Source organism: Dendropsophus ebraccatus, chromosome 13 (assembly GCF_027789765.1).
Source record: "Dendropsophus ebraccatus isolate aDenEbr1 chromosome 13, aDenEbr1.pat, whole genome shotgun sequence".
Classification (NCBI taxonomy): Eukaryota; Metazoa; Chordata; class Amphibia; order Anura; family Hylidae; genus Dendropsophus; species Dendropsophus ebraccatus.
Window position 1 is genome coordinate 1,218,408 of NC_091466.1, and position 18,357 is coordinate 1,236,764.

Below are 18,357 nucleotides of genomic sequence, written 5' to 3' on the forward strand. Positions count from 1 at the left end.
GGGCGGCGGGGCGGCTCTACTGTAAGGGCGGGGCGGCGCTTATGTAAGGGGGGGCGTCTCTACTGTAAGGGCGGGGGCGTCTCTACTGTAAGGGCGGGGGCGTCGGGCCGGGGGCGGCTCTACTGGAAGGACGGGGGGGAGGGGCGTCTCTACTGGAAGGGCGGGGGTGGCTCTACTGGAAGGGCGGGGGCGGCTCTACTGGAAGGGTGGGGGCGGCGGGGCGTTTCTACTGTAAGGGCGGGGGCGGCTCTACTGGAAGGGCGGGGGCGGCGCTTATGTAAGGGCGGGGCGTCTCTACTGTATGGGGGGGGGCGTCTCTACTGTAAGGGCGGGGGCGTCTCTACTGTAAGGGCGGGGGCGGCTCTACTGTAAGGGCGGGGGCGGCCCTACTGTAAGGGCGGGGGCGGCTCTACTGTAAGGGCGGGGGCGGCTCTACTGTAAGGGCGGGGGCGGCCCTACTGTAAGGGCGGGGGCGGCTCTACTGTAAGGGCGGGGGCGGCTCTACTGTAAGGGCGGGGGCAACTCTACTGTAAGGGCGGCGCTACTCTAAGGACGGGGTGTCTACTGTAAGGGTGGGGGCGTCTTTACTGTAAGGGGGGGTGGCGGGGCATCTATACTGTAAGGGCGGGGGCGGCTCTACTGGAAGGACGGGGCGGAGGGGCGTCTACTGTAAAGGCGGGGGCGGCTCTACTTTAAGGGCGGGGGCGTCTCTACTGTAAGGACAGGGGCGGCGGGCCGGGGGCGGCTCTACTGGAAGGACGGGGCGGAGGGGCGTCTCTACTGGAAGGGCGGGGGCGGCTCTACTGGAAGGACGGGGCGGAGGGGCGTCTACTGGAAGGGCGGGGGCGTCTCTACTGTAAGGACAGGGGCGGCGGGCGGGGGCGGCTCTACTGGAAGGACGGGGCGGAGGGGCGTCTCTACTGGAAGGGCGGGGGCGGCTCTACTGGAAGGGCGGGGGCGGCTCTACTGGAAGGGTGGGGGCGGCCGGGCGTTTCTTCTGTAAGGGCGGGGGCGGCGGGGCGGCTCTACTGTAAGGGCGGGGCGGCGCTTATGTAAGGGCGGGGCGTCTCTACTGTAAGGGCGGGGGCGTCTCTACTGTAAGGGCGGGGGCGTCTCTACTGTAAGGACGGGGGCGTCTCTACTGTAAGGACGGGGGCGGCGGGGCGTCTCTACTGTAAGGGCAAGGGAATCTCTACTGGAAGGGGAGGGGCCGCGAGGAGTCTCTACTGTAAGGGGGGCGGGGCGTCTCTACTGTAAGGGCGGGGGCGTCTCTACTGTAAGGGCGGGGGCGTCTCTACTGTAAGGGCGGGGGCGGCGCTACTGTAAGGACGGGGCTTGTCTACTGTTAAGGCGGGAGCGGCTCTACTATAAGGACGGGGACGGCGGGGCGTCTCTACTGTAAGGGCGGGGCGGCGCTTATGTAAGGGCGAGCGGCGCTTATGTAAGGGCGGGGGCATCTCTACTGTAAGGGCGGGGGCGTCTCTACTGTAAGGGCGGGGGCGGCAGGGCGTCTCTACTGTAAGGACGGGGGCGGCGGGGCGGCTCTACTGTAAGGGCAAGGGAATCTCTACTGGAAGGGGAGGGGCGGCGAGGCGTCTCTACTGGAAGGGCGGCTGGGCGTCTATACTGTAAGGGCGGGGGCGGCGCTACTGTAAGGGCGGGGGCGGCGCTACTGTAAGGGCGGGGGCGGCGCTACTGTAAGGGCGGGGGCGGCGCTACTGTAAGGGCGGGGGCGGCGCTACTGTAAGGGCGGGGGCGGCGGGGCGTCTCTACTGTAAGGGCGGTGGTGGCGCTACTGTAATGGCGGGGCTTCTCTACTGTAAGAGCGGGGGCGGCTCTACTATAAGGGTGGGGACGGCGGGGCGTCTCTACTGTAAGGGTGGGGACGGCTCTACTGTAATGGCGGAAGCGGCGGGGCGGCTCTACTGTAAGGGCGGCGGCGGCGTCTACTGTAAGGGCAGCGCTACTCTAAGGACGGGGTGTCTCTACTGTAAGGGCGGGGGGCGTCTTTACTGTAAGGGGGGGCGGCGGGGCATCTATACTGTAAAGGCGGGGGCAGCTCTACTGTAAGGGCGGGGGCGGCTCTACTGTAAGGACAGGGGCGGCGGGCCGGGGGCGGCTCTACTGGAAGGACAGGGCAGAGGGGCGTCTCTACTGGAAGGGCGGGGGCGGCGGGGCGTCTCTACTGGAAGGGTGGGGGCGGCGGGACGTTTCTACTGTAAGGGCGGGGGCGGCTCTACTGTAAGGGCGGGGGCGGCGCTTATGTAAGGGCGGGGCGTCTCTACTGTAAGGGCGGGGGCGGCTCTACTGTAAGGGCAGGCCGCGGGGAGTCTCCACTATAAGGGCGGCGACCATGGGGCGTCTCTACTGTAAGGGCTGTGTAAGAGTAAGGGCGGTGGGGCGGTGGCCGCGGGCGTCCCCACTGTAAGGGCGGCGGGGCGTCTCCACTGTAAGGGCGACGGCCGCGGGGCGTCTCTACTGTGAGGGTGGTGGCGGAGGGGTGTCTCTACTATAAGGGCGGGGGTGCATCTCTACTGTAAGGGCGGCGGCTGCAGGGCATCTCTACTGTAAGGACAGGGGCGGCTCTACTGTAAAGGCGGAGGTGGTTGGGCGCCTCTACTGTAAGGGCGGGGGCAGCTCTACTGTAAGGGCGGGGGCGTCTCTACTGGAAGGACGGGGCGGAGGGGCATCTCTACTGGAAGGGCGGGGGCGGCTCTACTGTAAGGGCGGGGCGTCTCTACTGTAAGGGCGGGGCGTCTCTACTGTAAGGGCGGGGGCGTCTCTACTGTAAGGGCGGGGGCGTCTCTACTGTAAGGGCGGGGGCGGCGGGGAAGCTCTACTGTAAGGGCGGGGGCATCTCTACTGTAAGGGCGGGGGCGTCTCTACTGTAAGGGCGGGGGCGTCTCTACTGTAAGGGCGGGGCGTCTCTACTTAAGGGCGGGGCGTCTCTACTGTAAGGGCGGGGGCGGCTCTACTGTAAGGGCGGGGGCGGCGGGGAAGCTCTACTGTAAGAAGGGGGCGGCGCTACTGTAAGGGCAGGCTGCAGGGAGTCTCCACTATAAGGGCGGCGACCACGGGGCGTCTCTACTGTAAGGGCAGCAGCCGCGGGGCGTCTTTACTGTAAGGGCGGGGGCGGCCTTACTGGAAGAGCAGTGGCGGCTCTACTGTAAGGGCGGCGGCCGCGGGGCGTCTCCACTGTAAGGGCGGTGACCGCAGGGCGTCTCCACTGTAAGGGCGGCAGCCGCGGGGCGTCTCTACTGTAAGGGCGGGGGCGGCTCTACTGTGAGGGTGGTGGCAGAGGGGTGTCTCTACTGTAAGGGCGGGGGTGCATCTCTACTGTAAGGGCGGCGGCCGCAGGGCATCTCTACTGTAAGGACAGGGGCGGCTCTACTGTAAAGGCGGGGGTGGTTGGGCACCTCTACTGTAAAGGCAGCGACCGCGGGGCGATGGCCTTGGGGCTTCTCTCCACTAAGAGCGGCCATGGGGTGTCTTTACAGTAAGAGCGTTCACAGTATGCAGTCTTTACAGTAAGAGCGGTCACAGTATGCAGTAGGAGTGAAGGATGTTTCTCACCTTGCGGTCTCATGAGCACTCTCAGGCTGGGTGAGGTCTTCCTGGCCACCTCCTGCAGTCGGGCCCCCAGGTAGGACATAGACGCTCGGACCTGGCAGCTGTAAGAGCCCACGTCGCTGGGCTGGGCAGAGTAGATTCTCAGCCGGAAGCAGCCGGGAGAGGCGGAGATCTTTTCCAGAGAGATGTGCCTCACCCCCACCTCTCGCCCCACGTACTGATCCCCCAGGGTGACCACCGCCTCAGCAGACATGGAGGACACCATCTGACCCTGAGAGTCCGGCCCAGAGGTCACCCACCATTCCACAGAGAAGACCACGTCTGGAGGAGGGGGCACCGGCATAGAGGCATTGCAGAACATCTCCAGCACCTCCCCAGACTGGACGTGGAGCTCCCGGGGGGCGGAGGACACCTTCAGCTGAGACTCTGCGGCGGGGAGAAGGGACAACGTCAGACTGCTCACCGTGCAACCCCCCAGCCCTACTATCCCTGGGGTATGAAGCTCCTTCTCCTGCAGCCCCCCAGCTCTAGTACCCCCGGGGGTAGGGGGCCTCTTCTCCTGCAGCCCCCCAGCTCTAATACCCCTGGGGTAGGGGGCCTCTTCTCCTGCAGCCCCCCAGCTCTAGTACCCCCGGGGTAGGAGGCCCCTTATCCTGCAACCCCCCAGCTCTAGTACCCCCGGGGTAGGAGGCCCCTTCTCCTGCAACCCCCCAGCTCTAATACCCCTGGGGTAGGGGGCCTCTTCTCCTGCAGCCCCCCAGCTCTAGTACCCCCGGGGGTAGGAGGCCCCTTCTCCTGCAACCCCCCAGCTCTAGTACCCCCGGGGGTAAGAGGCCCCTTCTCCTGCAACCCCCCAGCTCTAGTACCCCTGGGGTAGGAGGCCTCTTCTCCTGCAGCCCCCCAGCTCTAATACCCCTGGGGTAGGGGGCCTCTTCTCCTGCAGCCCCCCAGCTCTAGTACCCCTGGGGTAGGAGGCCCATTCTCCTGCAACCCCCCAGCTCTAGTACCCCTGGGGTAGGAGGCCCCTTCTCCTGCAACCCCCCAGCTCTAATATCCCTGGGGTAGGAGGCCCCTTCTCCTGCAACCCCCCAGCTCTAGTACCCCCGGGGGTAGGAGGCCCCTTCTCCTGCAACCCCCCAGCTCTAATACCCCCGGGGTAGGGGGCCTCTTCTCCTGCAGCCCCCCAGCTCTAGTACCCCTGGGGTAGGAAGCACCTTCTCCTGCAACCCCCCAGCTCTAGTACCCCCGGGGTAGGAGGCCCCTTCTCCTGCAACCCCCCAGCTCTAATACCCCTGGGGTAGGGGGCCTCTTCTCCTGCAGCCCCCCAGCTCTAATATCCCTGGGGTAGGGGGCCTCTTCTCCTGCAGCCCCCCAGCTCTAGTACCCCCGGGGTAGGAGGCCCCTTCTCCTGCAACCCCCCAGCTCTAATACCCCTGTGGTAGGAAGCCCCTTCTCCTGTAGCCCCCCAGCTCTAATACAACCGGGGTAGGAGGCCCCTTCTCCTGCAGCCCCCCAGCTCTAATATCCCTGGGGTAGGAAGCCCCTTCTCCTGCAGCCCCCCAGCTCTAATACCCCCGGGCCCACCCTTGTGGGGGGGGTATGAAGCCCCTTTTCCTGCAGCCCCCCAGCTCTAATACCCCTGGGGTAGGAAGCCCCTTCCCCTGCAGCCCCCCAGCTCTAATACCCCCAGGGTATGAAGCCCCTTCTCCTGCAGCCCCCCAGCTCTAGTACCCCTGGGGTAGGAAGCCCCTTCTCCTGCAGCCCCCCAGCTCTAATAACCACGCCTTCCTCTCACCTATGGTCTGCACAGACACCTGGGCCAGCACGGACCTCTTCTCAGTGATCTTCTGCCAGTCGCCGTCGGGGTCCTGGATCCACTGAGCAGCAGTACAATGGTAGGTGCCAGCATCCTGTGCCCTCAGGCGGGTGATCACCATCTTGTAGGTGGAGTTGTCGGACTTCTCCACGCGGATCTCCTCATTGAGGTAACGCTCCTGGCGGGCCGGCTCCACGCTGAAGTCCCACTGGATGGATATGATCTCCTGCAGGGTCTCTCGTCCCACAGGGGCTCCAGGGGCACTGACCCCAAATGACACAGAGAGGTGGGTGTGCTGGGAGGAGTGGGCCAGCGCTGAGCAGGAGAGGTGAAGCTCCTGCCCCTCCACCAGGCTGAGCTGCAGTGGGCTCGCGGAGGACAGGCGCCCCTTACTCGTCGCCTTCGAGGAGACCTGCAGGGTGTCCGGGATGACTGTCAGAGAGAGAGAGAGAAGATGAGGGAGCGCCATGTCTACGTACCCCATGTCACCACAGGGACCACCTGCTACCTTTCATGGTGATCTTGTCACTGTAGCTGCCCAGGTATCGGGCGTCCGTGGTTGGCGTGTAGCACTCATAGACGCCGGCATCTTCCCGGCGCACACGCTTGATGCGGAGCTCCACGCTGTCACCACTTACACGATGGATGTAGATGTCACCGCCGCTCACTCGGGGGGCGAATACAGCATAAGCGAAGGCTGAGTCCTTGGTGCTGGCGATGGCTATGGAGATATCCGGGGCACTGGGAAGGTACACAAACCACTCAAAGTTCTGGAGGGCCGGACCCTCATACCCACTGACGTTACACGGGATGGAGATGGAGGTGCCCTCCACACGGTACAGGGGCCCGCCTGGAACCTTCACCTCCCGGGCAGCTAACCGGCCTGAGACAGAAGGGGCAAAATCAGAAAACTGCCCCAGGGAGACTGTCAGCATGACGACACAGGTTACTGCACATACTAAGGTTACCAGACAGCGGACAGACCTACGGAGATCACTGGCCAACCATGACGGGGAGGGACACATGTCACCACACATGACGGGGAGGGATACATGTCACCACACATGATGGGGAGGGATACATGTCACCACACATGACGGTAAGGGATACATGTCACCACACATGACGGGGAGGGGAGGGATACATGTCACCACACATGACGGGGAGGGGAGGGATACATGTCACCACACATGACGGGGAGGGATACATGTCACCACACATGACAGGAGGGATACATGTCACCACACATGACGGGGAGGGGAGGGATACATGTCACCACACATGACGGGGAGGGGAGGGATACATGTCACCACACATGACGGGGAGGGGAGGGATACATGTCACCACACATGACGGGGAGGACACATGTCACCACACATGACGGGGAGGGGAGGGATACATGTCACCACACATGACGGGGAGGGGAGGGATACATGTCACCACACATGACGGGGAGGGGAGGGATACATGTCACCACACATGACGGGGAGGGACACATGTCACCACACATGACAGGAGGGATACATGTCACCACACATGACGGGGAGGGATACATGTCACCACACATGACAGGCAGGGATACATGTCACCACACATGACGGGGAGGGGAGGGATACATGTCACCACACATGACAGGGAGGGGAGGGACACATGTCACCACACATGACGGGGAGGGGAGGGACACATGTCACCACACATGACGGGGAGGGATACATGTCACCACACATGACAGGGAGGGATACATGTCACCACACATGACGGGGAGGGGAGGGATACATGTCACCACACATGACGGGGAGGGGAGGGATACATGTCACCACACATGACAGGGAGGGATACATGTCACCACACATGACGGGGAGGGATACATGTCACCACACATGACGGGGAGGGGAGGGATACATGTCACCACACATGACGGGGAGGGGAGGGATACATGTCACCACACATGACAGGGAGGGATACATGTCACCACACATGACAGGGAGGGGTACATGTCACCACACATGACAGGGAGGGGAGGGATACATGTCACCACACATGACGGGGAGGGGAGGGATACATGTCACCACACATGACTGGGAGGGGATACAGGTCACCACACAGGACGGGGAGGGATACATGTCACCACAACATGACGGGGAGGGATACATGTCACCACACATGACGGGGAGGGGAGGGACACATGTCACCACACATGACGGGGGAGGATACATGTCACCACACATGACGGGGAGGGATACATGGTCACCACACATGACGGGGAGGGATACATGTTCACCACACATGACGGGGAGGGAGGGATACATGTCACCACACATGACAGGGAGGGATACATGTCACCACACATGACGGGGAGGGATACATGTCACCACACATGACAGGGAGGGATACATGTCACCACACATGACAGGGAGGGATACATGTCACCACACATGACAGGGAGGGATACATGTCACCACACATGACAGGGAGGGATACATGTCACCACACATGACGGGGAGGGATACATGTCACCACACATGACAGGGAGGGGAGGGATACATGTCACCACACATGACGGGGAGGGGAGGGATACATGTCACCACACATGACGGGGAGGGGAGGGATACATGTCACCACACATGACGGGGAGGGGAGGGATACATGTCACCACACATGACGGGGAGGGATACATGTCACCACACATGACAGGGAGGGAAGGGATACATGTCACCACACATGACGGGGAGGGGAGGGACACATGTCACCACACATGACGGGGAGGGATACATGTCACCACACATGACGGGGAGGGGAGGGATACATGTCACCACACATGACGGGGAGGGATACATGTCACCACACATGACGGGGAGGGGAGGGATACATGTCACCACACATGACAGGGAGGGATACATGTCACCACACATGACGGGGAGGGATACATGTCACCACACATGACGGGGAGGGATACATGTCACCACACATGACAGGGAGGGGAGGGATACATGTCACCACACATGACGGGGAGGGGAGGGATACATGTCACCACACATGACAGGGAGGGACACATGTCACCACACATGACGGGGAGGGATACATGTCACCACACATGACGGCGAGGGGAGGGATACATGTCACCACACATGACAGGGAGGGATACATGTCACCACACATGACAGGGAGGGATACATGTCACCACACATGACGGGGAGGGATACATGTCACCACACATGACGGGGAGGGGAGGGACACATGTCACCACACATGACGGGGAGGGATACATGTCACCACACATGACGGGGAGGGGAGGGATACATGTCACCACACATGACGGGGAGGGATACATGTCACCACACATGACGGGGAGGGAAGGGATACATGTCACCACACATGACGGGGAGGGGAGGGATACATGTCACCACACATGACGGGGAGGGGTACATGTCACCACACATGACGGGGAGGGATACATGTCACCACACAAATGAACGGGGAGGGATACGATGTCGAGCCACACATGACGGGGAGGGGAGGGACTACATGTCATCCCACATGACTGGGGAGGGATACATGTCACACACAAACATGTACGGGGAGGGGATACATGTCACGCACACAGTACCGGGGGAGGGATACAAGTGTCACCACACATGATCGTGGGAGGGGAGGGATACGTATGTCACCACACATGACGGGGAGGGAAGGGATACATGTCACCGACACATGACGAGGAAGGGGAGAGGATACGTGTACCACAACACATGACAGGGAGGGATACATGTCAACACTACACAGTGACAGGGGAGGGAATACATGTAACCAACATGACAGGAGGGGATACATGTCACCCACAGGGAGGGATGGAGGATACATGTCACCACACATGACAGGAGGGGAGGGATACATGTCACCACACATGGACGGGGAGGGATACATGTCACCACAGCATGAGGGGGGAGGGGAGGGATACATGTCACCACACATGACGGGGGAGGGATAAATGTCACCACACATGAGGGGAGGGGGAGGGATACATGTCACCACACATGACGGGGAGGGATACATGTCACCACACATGACGGGAGGGGAGGGATACATGTCACCACACATGACGGGAGGGGAGGGACACATGTCACCACACATGACGGGGAGGGATACATGTCACCACACATGAGGGGGAGGGGAGGGACACATGTCACCACACATGACGGGGAGGGATACATGTCACCACACATGACGGGGAGGGGAGGGATACATGTCACCACACATGACGGGGAGGGATACATGTCACCACACATGAGGGGGAGGGGAGGGATACATGTCACCACACATGACGGGGAGGGATACATGTCACCACACATGACGGGGAGGGATACATGTCACCACACATGACGGGGAGGGATACATGTCACCACACATGACGGGGAGGGATACATGTCACCACACATGACGGGGAGGGATACATGTCACCACACATGACGGGGAGGGGAGGGATACATGTCACCACACATGACGGGGAGGGGAGGGATACATGTCACCACACATGACGGGGAGGGGAGGGATACATGTCACCACACATGACGGGGAGGGGAGGGATACATGTCACACAACATGACGGGGAGGGGAGGGATACATGTCACCACACATGACGGGGGAGGGATACATGTCACACACATGACGGGTGAGGGGAGGGATACATGTCACACACATGACAGGGAGGGGAGGATACATGTCACCACACATGACGGGGAGGGGAGGGATACATGTCACCACACATGGACGGGGAGGGGAGGGATACATGTCACCACACATGACGGGGAGGGGAGGGATACATGTCACCACACATGACGGGGAGGGGAGGGATACATGTCACCACACATGACGGGGAGGGGAGGGATACATGTCACCACACATGACGGGGAGGGGAGGGATACATGTCACCACACATGACGGGGAGGGGAGGGATACATGTCACCACACATGACGGGGAGGGGAGGGATACATGTCACCACACATGACGTTGAGGTGTATATACGGTCCGGGGGTGAGTACAGGTGTATATACGGTCCGGGGGTGAGTACACTGATATATACGGTCCGGGGGTGAGTACAGAGGTATATACGGTCCGGGGGTGAGTACAGGGGTGTATATACGGTCCGGGGGTGAGTACAGGGGTGTATATACGGTCAGGGGTGAGTACAGGGGTGTATATACGGTCCGGGGGTGAGTACAGGGGTGAATACGGTCCGGGGGTGAGTACAGGGGTGTATACGGTCCGGGGGTGAGTACAGGGGTGTATATACGGTCCGGGGGTGAGTACAGGGGTGTATATACGGTCCGGGGGTGAGTACAGGGGTGTATATACGGACCGGGGGTGAGTACAGGTGTATACGGTCCGGGGGTGAGTACAGGGGTGTATACGGTCCGGGGGTGAGTACAGAGGTGTATACGGTCCGGGGGTGAGTACAGAGGTGTATACGGTCCGGGGGTGAGTACAGGGGTATATACGGTCCGGGGGTGAGTACAGGGGTATATACGGTCCGGGGGTGAGTACAGGGGTGTATATACGGTCCGGGGGTGAGTACAGGTGTATATACGGTCCGGGGGTGAGTACAGGGGTATATACAGTCCGGGGGTGAGTACAGGGGTATATACGGTCCGGGGGTGAGTACAGGGGTATATACGGTCCGGGGGTGAGTACACTGGTATATACGGTCCGGGGGTGAGTACAGGGGTATATACGGTCCGGGGGTGAGTACAGGGGTATATACGGTCCGGGGGTGAGTACAGGGGTGTATACGGTCCGGGGGTGAGTACAGGGGTGTATATACGGTCCGGGGGTGAGTACAGGGGTGTATACGGTCCGCGGGTGAGTACACTGTTATATACGGTCCGGGGGTGAGTACAGGGGTATATACGGTCCGGGGGTGAGTACAGCGGTATATACGGTCCGGGGGTGAGTACAGGGGTGTATATACGGTCCGGGGGTGAGTACAGGGGTATATACGGTCCGGGGGTGAGTACAGGGGTATATACGGTCCGGGGGTGAGTACAGGTGTATACGGTCCGGGGGTCAGTACAGGGGTATATACGGTCTGGGGGTGAGTACAGGGGTATATACGGTCCGGGGGTGAGTACAGGTGTATATACGGTCTGGGGGTGAGTACAGGTGTATACGGTCCGGGGGTGAGTACAGGGGTGTATATACGGTCCGGGGGTGAGTACAGGGGTGTATACGGTCCGGGGGTGAGTACAGGGGTGTATACGGTCCGGGGGTGAGTACAGGGGTGTATACGGTCCGGGGGTGAGTACAGGGGTGTATATACGGTCAGGGGGTGAGTACAGGGGTGTATACGGTCCGGGGGTGAGTACAGGGGTGTATACGGTCCGGGGGTGAGTACAGGGGTGTATATACGGTCAGGGGGTGAGTACAGCGGTATATATGGTCCGGGGGTGAGTACAGGGGTGTATACGGTCCGGGGGTGAGTACAGGGGTGTATATACGGTCCGGGGGTGAGTACACTGTTATATACGGTCCGGGGGTGAGTACAGGGGTATATACGGTCCGGGGGTGAGTACAGGGGTGTATACGGTCCGGGGGTGAGTACAGGGGTGTATATACGGTCAGGGGGTGAGTACAGCGGTATATATGGTCCGGGGGTGAGTACAGGGGTGTATACGGTCCGGGGGTGAGTACAGGGGTGTATATACGGTCCGGGGGTGAGTACACTGTTATATACGGTCCGGGGGTGAGTACAGGGGTATATACGGTCCGGGGGTGAGTACAGGGGTGTATATACGGTCCGGGGGTGAGTACAGGGGTATATACGGTCCGGGGGTGAGTACAGGGGTATATATGGTCCGGGGGTGAGTACAGGGGTATATACGGTCCGGGGGTGAGTACAGGGGTGTATACGGTCCGGGGGTGAGTACAGGGGTGTATATACGGTCCGGGGGTGAGTACACTGTTATATACGGTCCGGGGGTGAGTACAGGGGTATATACGGTCCGGGGGTGAGTACACTGGTATATACGGTCCGGGGGTGAGTACACTGGTATATACGGTCCGGGGGTGAGTACAGGGGTATATACGGTCCGGGGGTGAGTACACTGGTATATACGGTCCGGGGGTGAGTACACTGGTATATACGGTCCGGGGGTGAGTACACTGGTATATACGGTCCGGGGGTGAGTACAGGGGTATATACGGTCCGGGGGTGAGTACACTGGTATATACGTTCCGGGGGTGAGTACAGGGGTATATACGGTCCGGGGGTGAGTACACTGGTATATACGGTCCGGGGGTGAGTACAGGGGTATATACGGTCCGGGGGTGAGTACAGGGCTGTATACGGTCCGGGGGTGAGTACAGGGGTGTATACGGTCCGGGGGTGAGTACAGGGGTATATACGGTCCGGGGGTGAGTACAGGGGTATATACGGTCCGGGGGTGAGTACAGGGGTATATACGGTCCGGGGGTGAGTACAGGGGTATATACGGTCCGGGGGTGAGTACAGCGGTATATACGGTCCGGGGGTGAGTACAGGTGTATATACGGTCCGGGGGTGAGTACAGGGGTATATACGGTCCGGGGGTGAGTACAGGTGTATATACGGTCCGGGGGCGAGTACAGGGGTATATACGGTCCGGGGGTGAGTACAGCGGTATATACGGTCCGGGGGTGAGTACAGGGGTATATATGGTCCGGGGGTGAGTACACTGGTATATACGGTCCGGGGGTGAGTACACTGGTATATACGGTCCGGGGGTGAGTACAGGGGTATATACGGTCCGGGGGTGAGTACACTGTTATATACGGTCCGGGGGTGAGTACAGGGGTATATACGGTCCGGGGGTGAGTACAGGGGTATATACGGTCCGGGGGTGAGTACACTGGTATATACGGTCCGGGGGTGAGTACAGGTGTATACGGTCCGGGGGTCAGTACAGGGGTATATACGGTCCGGGGGTGAGTACACTGGTATATACGGTCCGGGGGTGAGTACAGGGGTATATACGGTCCGGGGGTGAGTACACTGTTATATACGGTCCGGGGGTGAGTACAGGGGTATATACGGTCCGGGGGTGAGTACACTGTTATATACGGTCCGGGGGTGAGTACAGGGGTATATACGGTCCGGGGGTGAGTACAGGGGTATATACGGTCCGGGGGTGAGTACACTGGTATATACGGTCCGGGGGTGAGTACAGGTGTATACGGTCCGGGGGTCAGTACAGGGGTATATACGGTCCGGGGGTGAGTACACTGGTATATACGGTCCGGGGGTGAGTACAGGGTATATACGGTCCGGGGGTGAGTACACTGTTATATACGGTCCGGGGGTGAGTACAGGGGTATATACGGTCGGGGGTGAGTACAGGGGTATATACGGTCCGGGGGTGAGTACACTGGTATATACGGTCCGGGGGTGAGTACAGGGGTATATACGGTCCGGGGGTGAGTACAGGGGTATATACGGTCTGGGGGTGAGTACAGGGGTATATACGGTCCGGGGGTGAGTACAGGGGTGTATACGGTCCGGGGGTGAGTACACTGGTATATACGGTCCGGGGGTGAGTACACTGGTATATACGGTCCGGGGGTGAGTACAGGGGTATATACGGTCCGGGGGTGAGTACACTGGTATATACGGTCCGGGGGTGAGTACAGGGGTATATACGGTCCGGGGGTGAGTACACTGTTATATACGGTCCGGGGGTGAGTACAGGGGTATATACGGTCCGGGGGTGAGTACAGGGGTATATACGGTCCGGGGGTGAGTACACTGGTATATACGGTCCGGGGGTGAGTACAGGTGTATACGGTCCGGGGGTCAGTACAGGGGTATATACGGTCTGGGGGTGAGTACAGGGGTATATACGGTCCGGGGGTGAGTACAGGGGCATATACGGTCCGGGGGTGAGTACACTGGTATATACGGTCCGGGGGTGAGTACAGGGGTATATACGGTCCGGGGGTGAGTACAGGTGTATATACGGTCAGGGGTGAGTACAGGGGTGTATATACGGTCCGGGGGTGAGTACAGGGGTATATACGGTCCGGGGGTGAGTACAGGGGTATATACGGTCCGGGGGTGAGTACAGGGGTATATACGGTCCGGGGGTGAGTACACTGGTATATACGGTCCGGGGGTGAGTACAGGGGTATATACGGTCGGGGGTGAGTACAGGGGTGTATATACGGTCCGGGGGTGAGTACACTGGTATATACGGTCCGGGGGTGAGTACAGGGGTATATACGGTCCGGGGGTGAGTACACTGGTATATACGGTCCGGGGGTGAGTACACTGGTATATACGGTCCGGGGGTGAGTACAGGGCTGTATACGGTGCGGGGGTGAGTACACTGGTATATACGGTCCGGGGGTGAGTACAGGGGTATATACGGTCCGGGGGTGAGTACACTGTTATATACGGTCCGGGGGTGAGTACACTGGTATATACGGTCCGGGGGTGAGTACAGGGCTGTATACGGTGCGGGGGTGAGTACACTGGTATATACGGTCCGGGGGTGAGTACAGGGGTATATACGGTCCGGGGGTGAGTACACTGTTATATACGGTCCGGGGGTGAGTACAGGGGTATATACGGTCCGGGGGTGAGTACAGGGGTATATACGGTCAGGGGGTGAGTACACTGGTATATACGGTCCGGGGGTGAGTACACTGGTATATATGGTCCGGGGGTGAGTACAGGGGTATATACGGTCCGGGGGTGAGTACACTGGTATATACGGTCCGGGGGTGAGTACACGGTTATATACGGTCCGGGGGTGAGTACACTGTTATATACGGTCCGGGGGTGAGTACAGGGGTGTATACGGTGCGGGGCGGGGACGCTCGGTAGTACAGTCGCTGTCAGCCTCACCCGGAGCGGAGGACAGCAGCAGAAGCACCGGGAGGAGGAGGAGGCGGGGGGTACAGACCGGAGCGGGCTCCATACTGCGGATCTTCTACACAGGGAGGAGGGAGGGCTCCTCCCGGTATTAGGCTCCGCCCTCTCCTTTGTAACGGGCTCTGGCCCCTCCCCTTTCCCTGTATCCCCAGTTCTAGCACAGCTGCATCAGGCCCCGCCCCGGTGTAGCTGCTCCCGGCTCTGTGCACCTGCTCCCTCATCCCTCACTTCCCGCCTAAATCCGGTCAAGGAGAGGGCGTGTCTAAAATAAGGGAGGCCCCGCCCCCTGTGAGGGGATTATGTCACCTACAGGTAAAGGCCGATGTGTCCCGATACATACAGCGATATGCCAGATGTGATTTATGTATACACCGACATAGCTATATATACCAGCATATACAGCTGTATACCCACATATCATCTATATATACCGACAGATACCTACATGTCATCTATATACCCACATATCATCTATATATACCCAGATATCATCTATATATACCCACATATCATCTATATACCGACATATCATCTATATATACCCACATATCATCTATATATACCCACATATCATCTATATATACCCAGATATCATCTATATATACCCACATATCATCTATATACCCACTTATCTATATATACCCACATATAATCTATATATACCCACATATCATCTGTATACACCGACATATCCTCTATATATACCCACATATCATCTATATATACCCACATATCATCTATATATACCGACAGATACCTACATATCATCTATATATACCCACATATAATCTATATATACCCACATATCATCTATATATACCCACATATCATCTATATACCGACATATCATCTATATATACCCACATATCATCTGTATACACCGACATAGCTATATATACCTACATATCATCTATATATACCCACATATCATCTGTATACACCGACATAGCTATATATACCAGCATATACAGCCGTATACCCACATATCATTTATATACCGACATATCATCTATATATACCCACATATCATCTATATATACCCACATATCATCTATATATACCCACATATCATCTATATATACCCACATATCATCTATATATACCCACATATCATCTATATACCGACAGATACCTACATGTCATCTATATATACCCACATATCATCTATATATACCAACATTTACAGCTGTATACCCACATATCATCTATATATACCCACATATCATCTATATATACCGACAGATACCTACATATCTATATATACCAACATTTACAGCTGTATACCCACATATCATCTATATATACCCACATATCATCTATATATACCGACAGATACCTACATGTCATCTATATATACCCACATATAATCTATATATACCCACATATCATCTATATATACCCACATATCATCTATATATACCCACATATCATCTATATATACCCACATATCATCTATATACCGACATATCATCTATATATACCCACATATCATCTGTATACACCGACATAGCTTTATATACCTACATATCATCTATATATACCCACATATCATCTGTATACACCGACATAGCTATATATACCAGCATATACAGCCGTATACCCACATATCATTTATATACCGACATATCATCTATATATACCCACATATCATCTATATATACCCACATATCATCTATATATACCCACATATCATCTATATATACCCACATATCATCTATATACCGACAGATACCTACATGTCATCTATATATACCCACATATCATCTATATATACCAACAGTTACAGCTGTATACCCACATATCATCTATATATACCGACAGATACCTACATATCATCTATATATACCAACATTTACAGCTGTATACCCACATATCATCTATATATACCCACATATCATCTATATATACCGACAGATACCTACATATCATCTATATATACCAACATTTACAGCTGTATACCCACATATCATCTATATATACCCACATATCATCTATATATACCCACATATCATCTATATATACCGACAGATACCTACATATCATCTATACAACCCACATATCATCTATATATACCGACAGATACCTACATGTCATCTATATATACCCACATATCATCTATATATACCCACATATCATCTATATATACTGACAGATACCTACATATCATCTATATATACCCACATATCATCTATATATACCCACATATCATCTATATATACCGACAGATACCTACATATCATCTATATATACCCACATATCATCTATATATACCCACATGTCATCTATATATACCCACATATCATCTATATATACCCACATATCTTCTGTATACACCGACATAGCTATATATACTAACATATACACCTATATACCCACATATCATCTATATATAAACCATGATATACACCTATATACCCACATATCATCTATATACCCACATATCTATATATACCAACATATACCCACAAATTATCTATATATACCCACATATCATCTATATACTCACATATCATTTATATATACCCACATATTCTCTTTATACCCACATATCTATATATACCAACATATACAGCTGTATACCCACATATCATCTATATATACCGACATATACGCGTATATACCCACATATCTATACATACCTACATATCATCTATATATACCCACATATCATCTATATATACCCACATATCTTCTGTATACACCGACATAGCTATATATACCAACATATACACCTATATACCCACATATCATCTATATATACCGACATATACCCACATATCATCTATATATACACCATGATATACACCTATATACCAACATATCATCTATATACCCACATATACAGCTGTATACCCACATATCATCTATATATACCGACATATACGCCTATATACCCTTATATTTATATATACCCACATATCATCTATATATACCGACTTATACATCTATATATACACCAACATATATAGCTGTATACCCACATATCATCTATATATACACCGACATATATACCTATATACCCACATATCTATGTATACACATATCATCTATATATACCGACATATACATCTA

At 56.0% G+C, this 18,357-nt stretch overlaps 1 protein-coding gene across 2 annotated transcripts in view; it reads right to left on the reverse strand.

Moving 5' to 3' along the window:
* Positions 1-15,466, reverse strand: part of IGSF8 (immunoglobulin superfamily member 8) — a 35,585-nt gene extending 20,119 nt beyond the window's left edge. The window contains exons 1-4 of one of the 2 annotated variants that reach the window (XM_069949479.1): positions 15,259-15,463; positions 5,895-6,269; positions 5,366-5,818; positions 3,574-3,996 (exon numbers count right to left, since the gene is read on the reverse strand). In XM_069949479.1, coding sequence (XP_069805580.1) covers positions 3,574-3,996; positions 5,366-5,818; positions 5,895-6,269; positions 15,259-15,331 — 1,324 coding nt within the window. In that variant the 5' untranslated portion in view covers positions 15,332-15,463. Of the gene's footprint in view, positions 1-3,573; positions 3,997-5,365; positions 5,819-5,894; positions 6,270-15,258 lie in introns of both variants that reach the window. The other variant, XM_069949480.1, reaches the window with a different exon arrangement.
* Positions 15,467-18,357: the final 2,891 nt, after the last annotated feature.